Consider the following 14,283-nt stretch of genomic DNA (forward strand, 5'->3'; position numbering starts at 1 on the left):
TCTTCCTCTCAGGTTTACAGTTACTAGTTCGACATAGGTCAACACTTTATGGTCAAAGTGCATTAGATCGACCATGTTGGGGTCGACTTAGACACTTTCGATCTAATAATTGTTGACCTTGTATACCCCACCTGTTTAATAAGGGGCACATATGATTTACATAGGTATTATGGGTGACTGTTTGAGTAAGTAATGTGGTAACCTTGGTCTTTATTTGATCATATTACCTTGTATTAGTCAGAGAGTCTGAAGAAATAATGAATGAACTCTAACTACTGCACCAACTAGAGATGCTCAAACCGACCACAAATCTTTTCTCAAACTAGTGTGTTGACTTGGTGCAAACATTTTTGGGAATTTCTCAAATTCTAGAGTGATTTAAAAAAAGGCAAACAAGTTTGATGACACTTGAGCTGGTTTAAACACATTTGAGCTTAAACTGACACATTTCAGCTACGTTAAAAGTTTTTGTTTTTTTATGGAAATCCCTTGCAAACTTAACCTTCAAAAAATTGTGTTTTTTCGAATTTAAATATATATATATATATATATATAGATTTTTTTTATATTTAAAAAATTATTCAATTATATAAAAAATATTCAGATTATATTTAAAAACAGAATTTTAATATGAGTGACCTGGGACATGAACGGAGATGATTGAACCATGATTGTGTTTGTGAACTTTTAACAAGTGACGTTTGACTGAATATCAAAATCAGTTTTAAATGAATTACCGATTCTTTTAAATTTGTGCAGCTTTTAGATATATCCTCCCATTTGGATCTAGGGCAGTGTGACTGTATGAGACCTTGTGGGGCCAGCTTACTTGTTTATGCTTTCAGGGAAGTGACCTGGCATATGTGAGGTTTATAAGCACAGCAGGATAATACTGTAGAAAATAAACTTTTCTGAGTCCATTACCTTAGTTTGGTCACTACAACATGTTGCAGGGGCGTAACTAGAACTTTGTGGGCCTCATAGCAAGATCTTGAAAGGCCCCCCTTGCCATTGTCACTATAATGCCCCTTATAGGAGCAGGAGAGAGAGTGAGGGGAGTGAGAGAGAGACACAGGGGGTGTCAGGGGAAGAGAGAGAGAGAAGCAAGAAAGAGGGAGTTAGAGAAACAGAGACGGTTTCATAGAAAAAGAGGGAATGAGAGAAAGAGAGGTGGGAGCAAGAGAGAGGGTGTCAGGGAGAAAGAGAGAAAAGGGGATGAGAGGGAGGAGAGAGAGGGCATCAGGGAGAGAGAGAGGGTGTCAGAGAGAGAATGGAGAGGAGGAAGACAGAGAGGAGGGGAGCAAGCAAGAGAATGTCATGGAGGGAGACAGAAAGAGAGGGGGGCAAAAGAGAGTGAGCGCGTCATTAGAGAAAGATGGAACAACATAGAGTATCAGGGAGGGAGAGAGAGTGTGTCAGGGAGGGAGAGAGGGAGACAGTGTCAGAGAGAAGGAGAGAGAGACAGTGTCAGGGAGAGAGAGAGAGAGAGAGAGAGAGAGAGAGAGAGCAATAAAAAGAAAGGTATATACCAGTGCTGGCTTACACAATAACAGGGAGCCACTCTACTTTGTCATCTGGACTCCTGGAAACTTCTTTCCTGGTACTATTTGGAGTTTCACTGCAGCACTACAAAACATCCGGATTTCCCCTATAGCAACAACTGACCATTATCTACTTCTGTGTCATCATTGGGGACTACTGCATACTATACTGTAACAACAGCCAGTTACAGTGACCTAATATGGACATAATATGGAGAGTGTCCTAGCCAGGGTTTGAATAATGCTGATATAGGAGTTTGAACAGTGGCAATTCTGTGGCATTTTTATTTAATTTATATATGTGTTTTTAAAGATGTTTTAGTGTAATAAATTGTATTATTTACTTCATTACAAACTGTTCTTAAGTATTATTGTGTAAGCCAGCGCTGGTATATACCTTTCTTTTTATTGCTTAGTCTTTACTCTAGGGATCTGACCAGACCCAATTCCTGCTGCTGTTGACGGCGCACTCAAAATGTATTTATTCTCAGAGAAAGGTAGTGTCAGGAAGAGAGGGGGAGACAGTTAGTGTCAGAGAGAGACAAAGAGATAGAGACAGTGTCAGGGAGAAAGAGGGAGAGAGAGACAGAGTCAGAAAAAGAGATAGAGACAGTGTCAAGGAGAGAGAGAGGCAGTGTCAGAGAGAGGGTGGGACAGTATCAGAGAGAGAGAGAGAGAGAGAGAGAGAGAGAGAGATGGGGTGCAGTATCAGGGAGAGAGAGAGAGACAGTGTCAGAGAGAGAGAGAGAGACAGTATCAGGGAGGGATGGAGTCAGAGTGTCAAGGGAAGACAGTGTCAGGGGAAGAGAGAGAGGGACAGTATCAGGGAGAAACAATGTCAGAGAGAGAGAGTGTGTCAGGGAGAGAGAGAGGAGAAAGAGAGAGTGTGTGCCAGGAAGAGAGAGGGGGGAGAGAGAGGGAGAGAGAGACATGGAGGGGGAACAAGCAGGAGAAACATTACCAGTCCTGATGACAACAGAGGTCTCTGATGGGGACAGGCACTGAATGGAATTAGGTCCTGCCCCCTAAATAGCTGAAAATCGCAGCACTGGTAACTCTGGACTCTGAGCCGGCCAGGTAGGGCCACCTCATCCTCATGGCTGCAGCCTGCGGGGGAGGTGGGATGCTATCGGCGGTGGTGGCCGTTCTCACCATGGGCAGGGGTGAAGGAGGGAGTGGCGGGCCTTGGAGGCAAAGGGCTGTGAAAGCAGCTAGGGCCCCATAGCAGCAGCACCTCCTGATAGTTACGCCACTGGCTTGTTGCATGTTGTGAGAATGAGAACTTTAGCAATACTAGGTAGAAATACAATTCAATCATGGTAATTAAGTTTGTACTTCCCAACACCTCTTTTTGTCACTTTCAGAATATGAAGCTGTCAGGTTTGGACATGGAAATGTGGCATCATATGCTGTTTTCCAAACCGGGGTTCAGCACAGCGATGACATCTCGATTTCTGCATTTGTCAGAACGCAACATGATTCAGGGATGTTGTTTGCTTTGGGAAACATTCGTTTTCACGATATTGTGGTATCTCTGGAAAATGGTAAATTGACAGCAAGGACTGGAAAGGAGGTCATATCTAAGATAGAACCCAATATCAGTAATGGCCATTTTCACCTGGTTCATTTGAAGCTGATGCGCCACAAACTCGAGCTGTTTACCTATTCACCGTCATTGGATCTGGTATCTATAGACATCAAGAGAACACAGTACCCAAGTGTTCTATATGTGGGAGGTTTGGTAGACCCATTGGAAACCAAGAAGAGAGGAGGATATTTTAAAGGCTGTGTTCAAGATCTAAGGATTGATGACTCCCCTTTGGAGTTTTTCCCCAATTATGAGGCAATGAGTAATGGAAACCCAGTTTTGAGCAATGTGATGAAAGGATGCAAACATGATAGTTTCTGCAAGGTAAGCAACCATAACCGCGATCAGTAAGCAATGTGGAAAACATAGGCAACACAACTTATAGAGTACAAAACAGTAAAAACACAAACTTAATATAGATGATGCAGATGCAGCTATTTTTTTAAATTCTTTGGGAGTGATTAGTGATAGTTTTACTTATCTTTGGATAAATGGTAAACCTTGCGCTCACTTATATGGATATATGTTTTGGCCAGCAACTTAGCAGATGAAGCTACCCCTATAAACTTCAATTGGGTCACTTATGCTAATATTCAATCCTGCAATTGCGCCTGGGATGTATAATTTTACTTATCTTTGTTCTCGCTTTAGTTCAGCCCTTGCCAGGATGGAAATATTTGCCATATCAGGGATAACTGCACCTGTCCTCCACATACTGCAGGAAAAAGATGTGAAGACCTAAAGTGGTGCCAGCTCACTCAGTGTCCTTCTGGATCTGAGTGCCAGCATGTGCCTGGTGGATTTGAATGTAAGTAAACAGTCTAGGAAACATGTCCCTTTTGATGTGTAGCATGTCTAAATAGGCATCTGGCTGAGAGTTCACAGCATATGGTCCAGAGCAGGTTCCTGATCAGAAAGTCAGGAGGAGTATTCAAGCTTCTGCAGAAGATATGTGGGGTGTTTTACACTAAAACATCAAGCGCAGCTTTGTATAAAAATGACTTTAGCATGTTTGTGATGTTATTGTACCTGCTTTTGTACATGTATTGAGGTTGATGTGCACAAACATGATGCCTTTGTAATGGTGCATATACAGTATCTTGCTGAATGGGGTAATTAGGTGCATTATGAAATTTCTGGTCCTTTGGGTGGCAGCGAAGATATAGAGTCAGTGGCGTAAGTTTGTCACAGTCGCCCGGAGGCAAGTTCATACCAGTTGCCCCCCCCCCTTTATATTTAGATAAATATATGTATGTATGTGTGCATATATGTATGTGTGTGTCTGTGCATGGAGTGTTCTGAATTTTTTTTTTATATACTGTATATATACATTTCATTGTCTTTTATTTTAAATCACACATTTCTTAGCAGTCATACCCAGGATTAGAACCCACTGACAGCAGACACTTTACTGATGGAGCTATTTGCTCCAGTACAGGAAGCATGAGAATTGTAACTATATGAAGTTATGTGTAATTGTCAGAGAAGTAACTTCATATAGTGAATAGATAGCGGCAGCCATCAATTAACTTACTTCAATGGTGTCACAGAATGGGAGGAGAGGTGCCCCCTTCAGAGGAGGAGCCCGGCGGCAGATGACTCCGTTGCCTCCAAGAGTTCTGCCTCTGTATAGAGTATATTTCTAAATATGTATAAGCAGTATTCAGAATAGTAAAATAACAGGGATGTCAAGCCATATCAGTTACTCGAGTAGTAGAACATGTTGATGGTATGTTAATGAATCTTTGCAGGTCTTCTTGCTATGGGTTAGTGTCAAGTAATGAACATTCAAATTCTTACCTTTTCCCTTTTCTCGTTTCAATATTTTTTTGCCCTAACAGGTATTTCCAATGCACTGTTCCATGGGGAAGGGCATGAAATCACCTTTAGGAGTAATGGCAAGATAATGAGGGACCTCACCAACTTAACAATTGGTTTTCGAACACATGAGTCTGAGTCTGTGCTTCTGTATGCACAAAGGGAACCAGAAATAATCACTGTTGGCATCCAGGACAGACTGCTCCATTTTCACCTGCAGAGTGGCAATGACCTCAGTGCAGTAAGTTTACTGAGCATGGAGTCAGTAAGTGATAGCCAGTGGCACACCGTGACTTTGTCAATGACAGCTCCTGGATCCCAGTCCTCTACATGGCAGATGGAAATAGATGGAAAGCCAGAGAAAATCATCAGTTCACTTGCAACAGGAAACCTGAACTTTCTCAGGGAGGGCACAGATATCCATCTGGGTGTAGACGGTTATGGTATGAAGAAAAACTTCAGTGGATGCCTGGGCACAGTGCTGATTGAAGGAATACACTTACCATATTTTACAGACTCAGAGTACTCAATGGCTAAACCACAAATAGAGCAGTTTGTAAAAACATCTCCTGAAAAAGTTGACATCAGATGCCTGATGTCCGACCCCTGTGCCTCTAACCCTTGTTTGTATGGAGGCAGCTGCCATGATGTTTTTACCCATGCTGTGTGCACTTGCCCTGCTTTACGAACTGGAACCTTCTGTGAAAAGGACATCAGAGAATGTCGGACTGACCCCTGTGTACATGGCAATTGCACTCCTGGCACAGATGGTTATAAATGTAAGTGTGAGACTGGTTACACTGGAACTAACTGCGACATCAGTAGCTGCCACGGGCATCTGTGTGCTAACGGAGCAACCTGTGTTGTGGCGACAGCAGGATACCGTTGCATCTGCCCAGCTAACTTCACGGGGCAGCACTGCAGGTGAGACATGGGGCAATGCTATGACCTCTGATGCTGTGCTTAGAAACAAACTATCGACTCCATCTATTAAGGCTTTTAGTTATCTCATTCTTATGATGGGATGACAGTGCTGTCCATCTGTATGTATTAACATAACTTTCATTCTTATGTTCTTCGCAGTGTGTTGTCAGTGTCTGAAACATCACGTCTCAGTTTGGTAAGAATGTATGTATCATCTACCTCTCAGTCATGTGTGTATGTGTGTGACTTAGATGTCTTCTGTCTCAGAATCGTTGCTTTACATTGTAGATACAACTGCCTGAGTTTGTGTGCTTTAGATGAGTTTGCTAACATAAAAGATACACAATCCTATACATGTGCTGAAGCCTTATAAATTATAATGGGGATAAGCAGCCATTTACGTATTTCTGGAATTGGCCAACTTTACACAAAATATCTCTTTCTAGTATTCTACATATATAACCAGTTTCTGTCCTCTGGCTTTTAGGAATACGTAGTTGGTGGAGTAGTTCTCTACTGTGACCAGTACTTACTTTTAGGCCTCTCTCTGCTCCAATAGGTGTTACGGTAACAGCCAATGATCCACCAGTGTTGCACCAGTCAACACTTTATTTTATTTGGGAAATCTCCATGATTATCAACTGCTTCCATGAGCAGGAGTTTGATGGTGCCGCATCTCACAATATTCCCGGTCTCCTGCTAAAATGTGATTGTGATACTGTTAGGCGCAGGGGTCCGCTCGTCGGTGCGGCCCGGCGCCTAGCAACCAGGGACGCCGTACGCGGACAGCCGCCGGCTCCCTGGCAACGCTGGACGCCGGGCGCACTGAGCCGCACGGACCCTAGCAACGGGGACGCCACTGAAGGACCGCGTTCCCCGTTGCTGGGTCCAGGGTTTAATGAACCTACACCTGTTTCCTGGCCGTGCAGCAAGACAGCTGCACGGCATGTAGGTAATTAGCCCTGTCAGCTCCTGATTGGAGGACTCCTGTTCATATGCACTCTCAGGGCTTCTCACAGACGCCGGTAATAGCTTCCTGCATGCTGTCTCTGTTTGCTGAGAGTCTGTTCCAGTCTTGCTGTATCCGGTCATTCCAGTATTCGGAAGTCCTGAACTCGGAAGTTGTCATCTTATTCCTGGAGTCCTGACTAATCACCGTATAACATCCAGTGGTGTTCGTGAGTCGCGGCTTTGCCGTGTGTTGCGGCTTGTCCGCTTTATTATTTATTATTTGTGTTTTGGAGCAATTCGCGGAGGGTTCCGCTTCCACAGGTCCACTCTGGTATCCAGCGGTGCTGGGTAGGAGTATTGGAAAAGTGGATTTTGGTTGTCCTTTTCCCTGGCGGGTTTCCGCACATAATTCAGGTTTTGTTAGTTAGCTTGTTGCCCCTGGCCTGTTGTCAGTCAGAGGTCCTCTTGTTATTATCCTGCCTCGGATTTCCCTTTGTCTCTCACTAAGACCGGGGGGCACCGGAGTTGGGCAGACATAATCCGCCCTTCAAACGTGGCTGCCAGGGGCTCAAGAAACCATAGTCTCGCAGGGGATTTCCGATAGCACGGGTGAGACAATAGAGTTAGGGCGCCAGGGGCAACTAGTCTTTCCTGCTCCCGTTACCTGCATTCCATTCCAGCGCTCTGGTCCTTGTCATAAAATCTCCTCCGGTCAGGAGTGCTGGAATCATAACATTATTACCGGCCATACCAAAACTTAAAATTAAACGGAGTTTAATTTTTTCTTATTCAGTTTTTGTAAGAAATTGTCGGCCTCATGAATCCAACAGAGTTAGGACCAAATCCTGGTCAGCTCTTAGTCAGTCAGATTCAAGAACTTACTCAGATGGTTCAGGATCTTTCCCTTCGGGTGAAGTCGCAGGAAGATCTTTTACGAACTTCCCCGAGGGTAGTTCCTGAACCAAAAATGCATTTGCCTGACCGTTTTTCTGGTGATAGAAAAGAGTTTTTTAATTTTAAAGAATCCTGTAAACTTTATTTTCGTTTAAGACCGATCTCCTCGGGTACTAAATCTCAGCGGGTCGGGATTATAATTTCTTTGCTCCAGGGGGATCCCCAGACTTGGGCATTTGGTTTAAAAGCAGATGATCCGGTGTTTTTGTCAGTAGACACTTTTTTGGGGTCTTTAGGACTGTTATATGATGACCCTGATAGAGAGGCATCCGCTGAAGGTCAATTGCGCGCTCTCAGACAGGGTAGGAATCCTGCAGAGGTTTATTGTACGGAGTTTCGCCGGTGGTCGAACGACTGTGGCTGGAATGACCCAGCCCTGCGCAGTCAGTTTCGCCTCGGCTTATCAGAATCTATTAAAGACAGTCTCCTCCAGTATCCCGCTCCTGAGACTCTCGATAAACTCATGGAGCTTTCTATTAAGATTGATCGTCGTCTCAGAGAGCGGAAGGCTGAAAAAGGAGCATCGGTCAGGTCATCTCCATGTGTATATTCCATCCCTGAGGACATAGAGGAGCCCATGCAGATGGGTCTCTCCCGGTTGTCTCCTGAAGAGAGAGCCAGAAGGCAAAACTCTGGTCTTTGTTTGTACTGTGGGGGTAAGGGACATTTTGCTCGTAATTGTCCGAATAAGTCGGGAAACGCCTTGACCAGGTGAATTGTGAGGGGGTTCACCTAGGTCTGCAGCTTATCTCCTCGAATAACTCCCTTTTAGTCCCAGCTAAGGTTTCCTTTGGCAGCCTCAGTTCCTCGGTGTCGGCTTTTGTCGACAGTGGAGCCGCAGGAAACTTTATGGATTTAACTTGGGCTAAGGCCTTAGGCATTCCTCAGTTATCTTTGGGTAGGTGTGTCACCATGCATGGCTTAGATGGGAGTCCACTGTCCAATGGGGTTATTTCCCTCTGTACACCCCCTGTACTACTTACGGTAGGAGCTCTTCATTCTGAAAAAATCGAGTTCTTCCTTACCCATTGCCCAGCAGTTCCAGTGGTTCTGGGTCACCCTTGGCTGGCCTTTCACAATCCCACCATTGATTGGCGGTCAGGGGAGATTTCTCAATGGGGTGCCTTCTGTGATAAGGAATGTATTTTGTTTCCAGTCAGAATAGCTGCTGCCATTCCTGAACTCATTCCCGTGGAGTACCAGGAGTTTGCTGATGTGTTCTCCAAGGGCAATGCAGACATTTTGCCTCCCCATCGGCCTTATGATTGCGCCATTGAGCTAATTCCTGGTGCCGCATTGCCAAAGGGAAGGTTATATGCTTTATCCGGGCCAGAAACTGCGGCCATGAATGACTATGTTAAAGAGAGCCTAGGGAAAGGATTTATTAGGCCATCTAAATCTCCTTTAAGTGCAGGCTTCTTCTTTGTGGAGAAAAAGGATGGCTCGCTCAGACCTTGCATTGACTATAGAGCCCTTAATAAAATCTCAGTTAAAAATACTTATCCTCTGCCGCTGATTTCTGTCCTCTTTGATCAGCTGCGTTCGGCTGTGATTTTTTCCAAAATTGATCTAAGAGGAGCGTATAACCTCATTCGAATCAGGTCCGGAGATGAGTGGAAGACAGCCTTCAGTACTCAGTCGGGTCACTACGAGTACCTAGTGATGCCGTTCGGCTTGTCTAACGCTCCAGCAGTTTTCCAGGACCTCATTAACGATGTGCTCCGTGACTTCCTAGGGAAATTCGTGGTCGTTTACTTAGACGACATCCTGATTTATTCTGACTCTATTGAACAACATGTTACCCAGGTGTGTCAGGTTCTTCAAAAGTTACGTGAGAATCATCTATATGCCAAACTGGAAAAATGTTTCATGTCACGGAGGTATCTTTTTTAGGGTACATTATTTCCCCTCGGGGATTTTTCATGGAACCAAAGAAGCTCCAGGCCATCCTTAGTTGGGCGCAACCCACCAATTTAAAAGCAATTCAGCGCTTTTTAGGGTTTGCGAATTATTACAGGAGGTTCATTCATTCTTTTTCCAACCTGGTTGCTCCCATTGTGGCCCTGACAAAGAAAGGAGCAGATCCTACCAACTGGTCGCGTGAAGCGGAGTTGTCCTTCCGGGCCTTGAAACAAGCTTTTGTCTCGGCTCCAGTCCTCAGACATCCCAATCCAGGATTGCCCTTCGTTGTGGAGGTTGATGCCTCGGAGGTTGGAGTAGGGGCTATACTATCTCAAAAGGATCCAGAGTCTCTGGAACTACATCCTTGTGCCTTTATGTCCAGGAAATTCTCCTCCGCTGAATCCAACTATGACGTTGGTAACCGGGAATTACTGGCAATAAAATGGGCTTTCGAGGAGTGGAGGCATTGGCTGGAGGGAGCAACACATACCATTTCAGTATTGACTGACCATAAGAATCTGCAATACATCGAATCAGCTAAGCGGCTGAATGCCCGGCAGGCTCGTTGGGCTTTGTTCTTTACTCGTTTCAAGTTTATTATAACTTTCAGGCCAGGTTCCAAGAATACCAAGGCAGATGCTCTGTCACGCAGTTTTCTTCCGGTTCATGATAACAGTCCTGTTACTCCCATACTTCCATCTTCAGTCATTTGGGCAGGCCTCACACAAGATTTATTTACCCAGTTAAAACAGCTTCAACACCAAACTCCTGGAAATACTCCTGCTGGTCGTCTTTACGTCCCTGAGTTCTTGAGAGCTACTGTTTTGACTGAGTTCCATGATAACAAAGTTTCCGGGCATCCAGGGATCTCTAAGACATTGGAGTTAGTCTCCCGCTCAGTATGGTGGCCTGGTCTTTCTAAAGACGTTAAGGAGTTTGTTTCTTCATGTCAGGTTTGTGCACAGCATAAGGTTCCCCGTTCCTTGCCTATCGGGCAACTTATGCCCTTGAATGTCCCTCTCAGGCCATGGTCTCATATTTCCATGGATTTTGTGGTGGACCTTCCCCTTTCAGCTGGATGCAGAGTCATTTGGGTGGTAGTAGACCGTTTTAGCAAGATGGCTCATTTCATTGCCCTTCCCCGACTGCCATCTGCCCAAGGATTGGCAGTGTTGTTTCTCCGCCATGTTTTCAGACTTCATGGGTTGCCCACTGATATTGTTTCTGATCGGGGTCCACAATTCATTGCACAATTCTGGAAGTGTTTTTGTGCTTCATTAAAGATGAGATTGTCATTAACATCTGGTTACCACCCACAGTCCAACGGGCAAACCGAGCGAGTTAACCAATCATTGAAACAGTATTTGCGTTTGTACTCAGCCAAACTCCAGAATGATTGGTCCGAGTTTCTTCCATTGGCGGAGTTTGCTTACAATAATTCTTGTCATTCCTCCACCAACGTGTCTCCATTCTTTTCAGTTTTTGGTTTTCACGCCAGAGCTAATTCTTTTTTTCAACATTCCTCAGTTTCCTCGCTAACCTTAACCTCCCATCTCAGAGCCATTTGGAAAAAAGTGCACCTTGCTCTCAGAAAAGCGGCCTTTCGAGAGAAAAAAATTTCTGACCGGCTCCGACGTCCTTGCAATTTTAAGGTGGGAGATAGGGTATGGTTGTCGACTCGTAACATTAGACTTCGACAATCTTCAGCTAGGTTGGGACCCAAATTTATTGGACCATTTCATATCATTAAAAAAGTTAACCCAGTTGCTTTCCGGTTACGTTTACCAAAATCTCTTCGGATTGGTAATACGTTTCATTGCTCCCTGTTGAAGCCATACATTTCTTCCAATAAATTTCCTCGGAAGATTTCTCAGGGAAGATCTCCAGTGGATGTACAGGGACAACAGGAGTTCCTGGTGGAGAAGGTTCTCGATTCCAAGTTGTCCAGGGGCCGGCTTTATTTTCTGGTTCACTGGAGAGGTTATGGTCCAGAGGAAAGGTCCTGGGTCCTGGATAAGGATCTTCATGCCCCAAGGCTCAAGAGGGCATTTTTTCGGGAATTTCCTTGGAAGCCTGGCTTTAGGGGTTCCTTGACCCCTCCTCAAGGGGGGGGGTACTGTTAGGCGCCGGGGTCCGCTCATTGGTGCGGCCCGGCGCCTAGCAACCAGGGACGCCGTACGCGGACAGCCGCCGGCTCCCTGGCAACGCTGGACGCCGGGCGCACTGAGCCGCACGGACCCTAGCAACGGGGACGCCACTGACGGACCGCGTTCCCCGTTGCTGGGTCCAGGGTTTAATGAACCTACACCTGTTTCCTGGCCGTGCAGCAAGGCAGCTGCACGGCATGTAGGTAATTAGCCCTGTCAGCTCCTGATTGGAGGACTCCTGTTCATATGCACTCTCAGGGCTTCTCACAGACGCCGGTAATAGCTTCCTGCATGCTGTCTCTGTTTGCTGAGAGTCTGTTCCAGTCTTGCTGTATCCGGTCATTCCAGTATTCGGAAGTCCTGAACTCGGAAGTTGTCATCTTATTCCTGGAGTCCTGACTAATCACCGTATAACATCCAGTGGTGTTCGTGAGTCGCGGCTTTGCCGTGTGTTGCGGCTTGTCCGCTTTATTATTTATTATTTGTGTTTTGGAGCATTTCGCGGAGGGTTACGCTTCCACAGGTCCACTCTGGTATCCAGCGGTGCTGGGTAGGAGTATTGGACAAGTGGATTTTGGTTGTTCTTTTCCCTGGCGGGTTTCCGCACATACTTCAGGTTTTGTTAGTTAGCTTGTTGCCCCTGGCCTGTTGTCAGTCAGAGGTCCTCTTGTTATTATCCTGCCTCGGATTTCCCTTTGTCTCTCACTAAGACCGGGGGGCACCGGAGTTGGGCAGACATAATCCGCCCTTCAAACGTGGCTGCCAGGGGCTCAAGAAACCATAGTCTCGCAGGGGATTTCCGATAGCACGGGTGAGACAATAGAGTTAGGGCGCCAGGGGCAACTAGTCTTTCCTGCTCCCGTTAGCTGCATTCCATTCCAGCGCTCTGGTCCTTGTCATAAAATCTCCTCCGGTCAGGAGTGCTGGAATCATAACAGATACCCTATTAGACAGATCCACAGTCATCAAGTTACATGTAGTTGCCATTTTCAGTACACGTGTGCCCTAGCCTGAATCCCACAATGACTCGGTTCCCTCAGAACTGACAGATCTCTGCCTCTCACAAACATGACACAGTACTCTCTGGCTTTCTTATGAGGGAATGCTGTGATTGGCAGTGCAACAAACTGGACCAAATTCTTACACAGGGAGTAAGTATAGCTGAGAACTCTTACTGCATGGTCATTTTCTTGTTGCCTATTAGCGAATACTAATTATTTGTATAAGAACATGATGCAAATCCTGTCATATGTGTTTTTTTGTCACTGTTATAGATTAAACATTCAACTTATCACTTGAACATGTTATCATGGGTACTGGAGAAAATATTCAACCACTCTCTGTTTGTACGGGGTGCAGTTATGTGACCGGTGGTCAGGAGACCGCCAGTCACAATACCAGCACCGGCATCCCAAACACTGACTAGCCCAATGGTCATCATGCAGACCAACAGGGGCTATGCCCACTTGTGGGTGTCCGTGACACCCACAGAGTGGGAATAGAACCTATGGCGAGCGCAGCAAGGGGCTTTATTGAGCTCGCCCCCCCCCCCCACCCTGCCGGCCATCTGACAGATGGGATCCCGGCGTTGGTATGATCTCCCAATTGCTGGTCAACCGATACCAACCCGTTTGTACCTATACCTAACCTTATTGTCTGTGGTATGTATTGCTTTCTCTTTAAAGTGACAGAAACATTTTGCATAAAAGTTTGCAGTATCTTCAGGGGGGCTGCTTCAGTGTTATATTTGAATTTGATTTGTATAGTTGTCATTTGCATAGTGTAAAGCGGGTACTGAAAATAAGGACCCTTAGGCAGGTGTTCCAGTGAAACACAGTGTCTTTAACTTTTACTGGCATTGGACACTGAACATAGTATACACAGGCTTGTGCCTGGTCACACAGGTATATAACTTAAAATGAACAAATGAAAGGTAAATGTCTTAGCACTCCCTGTGCTCATTATGTTGCATCAACCTGCAGCCACCATCCGCCATGCACTTCCTGGCACAGCCAACGTCCACAGCCCCTGGTACTACAAAACTCCAGCCTACTAACTGGCCTCTAGCAGACATCAGTGCCCTGTGCAGTGGGTTTATGGCAGTTTTAAACTCTTCTCCTGCTTCTGACTTCCTGTTGGCTCTGGGTGAGCTGGAAAACCCAGAATTCAAAATTACTACTGCAGGTGTAGAATATGCAGGTCTTGTTTTCCTCTCTCTTGGAGACAGCTGATCCCACAGAAATGTGGGCAGTTGTGGTGAGACACAAGCCCTCTCACCACATATTCCTCTTTCGCTTTTCCAAGTTTGGGGAAGCGCACCTCTTTCTTTGTGTTGGCTGTCAGCATTCAGTCTTTCTAAATTTTCCGGGAAAGACATTCATATATCTGGTTCGGTTACCATACTGATGCTTCCTTGCCCCCTTTCCAGGGTTATCCTCCTCCTTCTTGCCGAATATGG

At 45.5% G+C, this 14,283-nt stretch overlaps 1 protein-coding gene across 2 annotated transcripts in view; it reads left to right on the forward strand.

The window, feature by feature from the left end:
- The window catches only part of CRB1 (crumbs cell polarity complex component 1), a 307,060-nt gene that overhangs the window by 230,850 nt on the left and 61,927 nt on the right, over window positions 1-14,283 (forward strand). For both annotated transcript variants that reach the window (XR_010186785.1, XM_063940122.1), the window contains exons 7-9: window positions 2,906-3,453; window positions 3,781-3,937; window positions 4,971-5,871. Coding sequence is in view for 1 of the 2 variants with exons in the window: in XM_063940122.1 (XP_063796192.1) it covers window positions 2,906-3,453; window positions 3,781-3,937; window positions 4,971-5,871 (1,606 nt within the window). In the remaining variant the exon portion in view is untranslated. The remainder of the gene's footprint in view (window positions 1-2,905; window positions 3,454-3,780; window positions 3,938-4,970; window positions 5,872-14,283) is intronic.

This window comes from Pseudophryne corroboree, chromosome 9 (assembly GCF_028390025.1).
Source record: "Pseudophryne corroboree isolate aPseCor3 chromosome 9, aPseCor3.hap2, whole genome shotgun sequence".
In the NCBI taxonomy this organism is placed as follows: Eukaryota; Metazoa; Chordata; class Amphibia; order Anura; family Myobatrachidae; genus Pseudophryne; species Pseudophryne corroboree.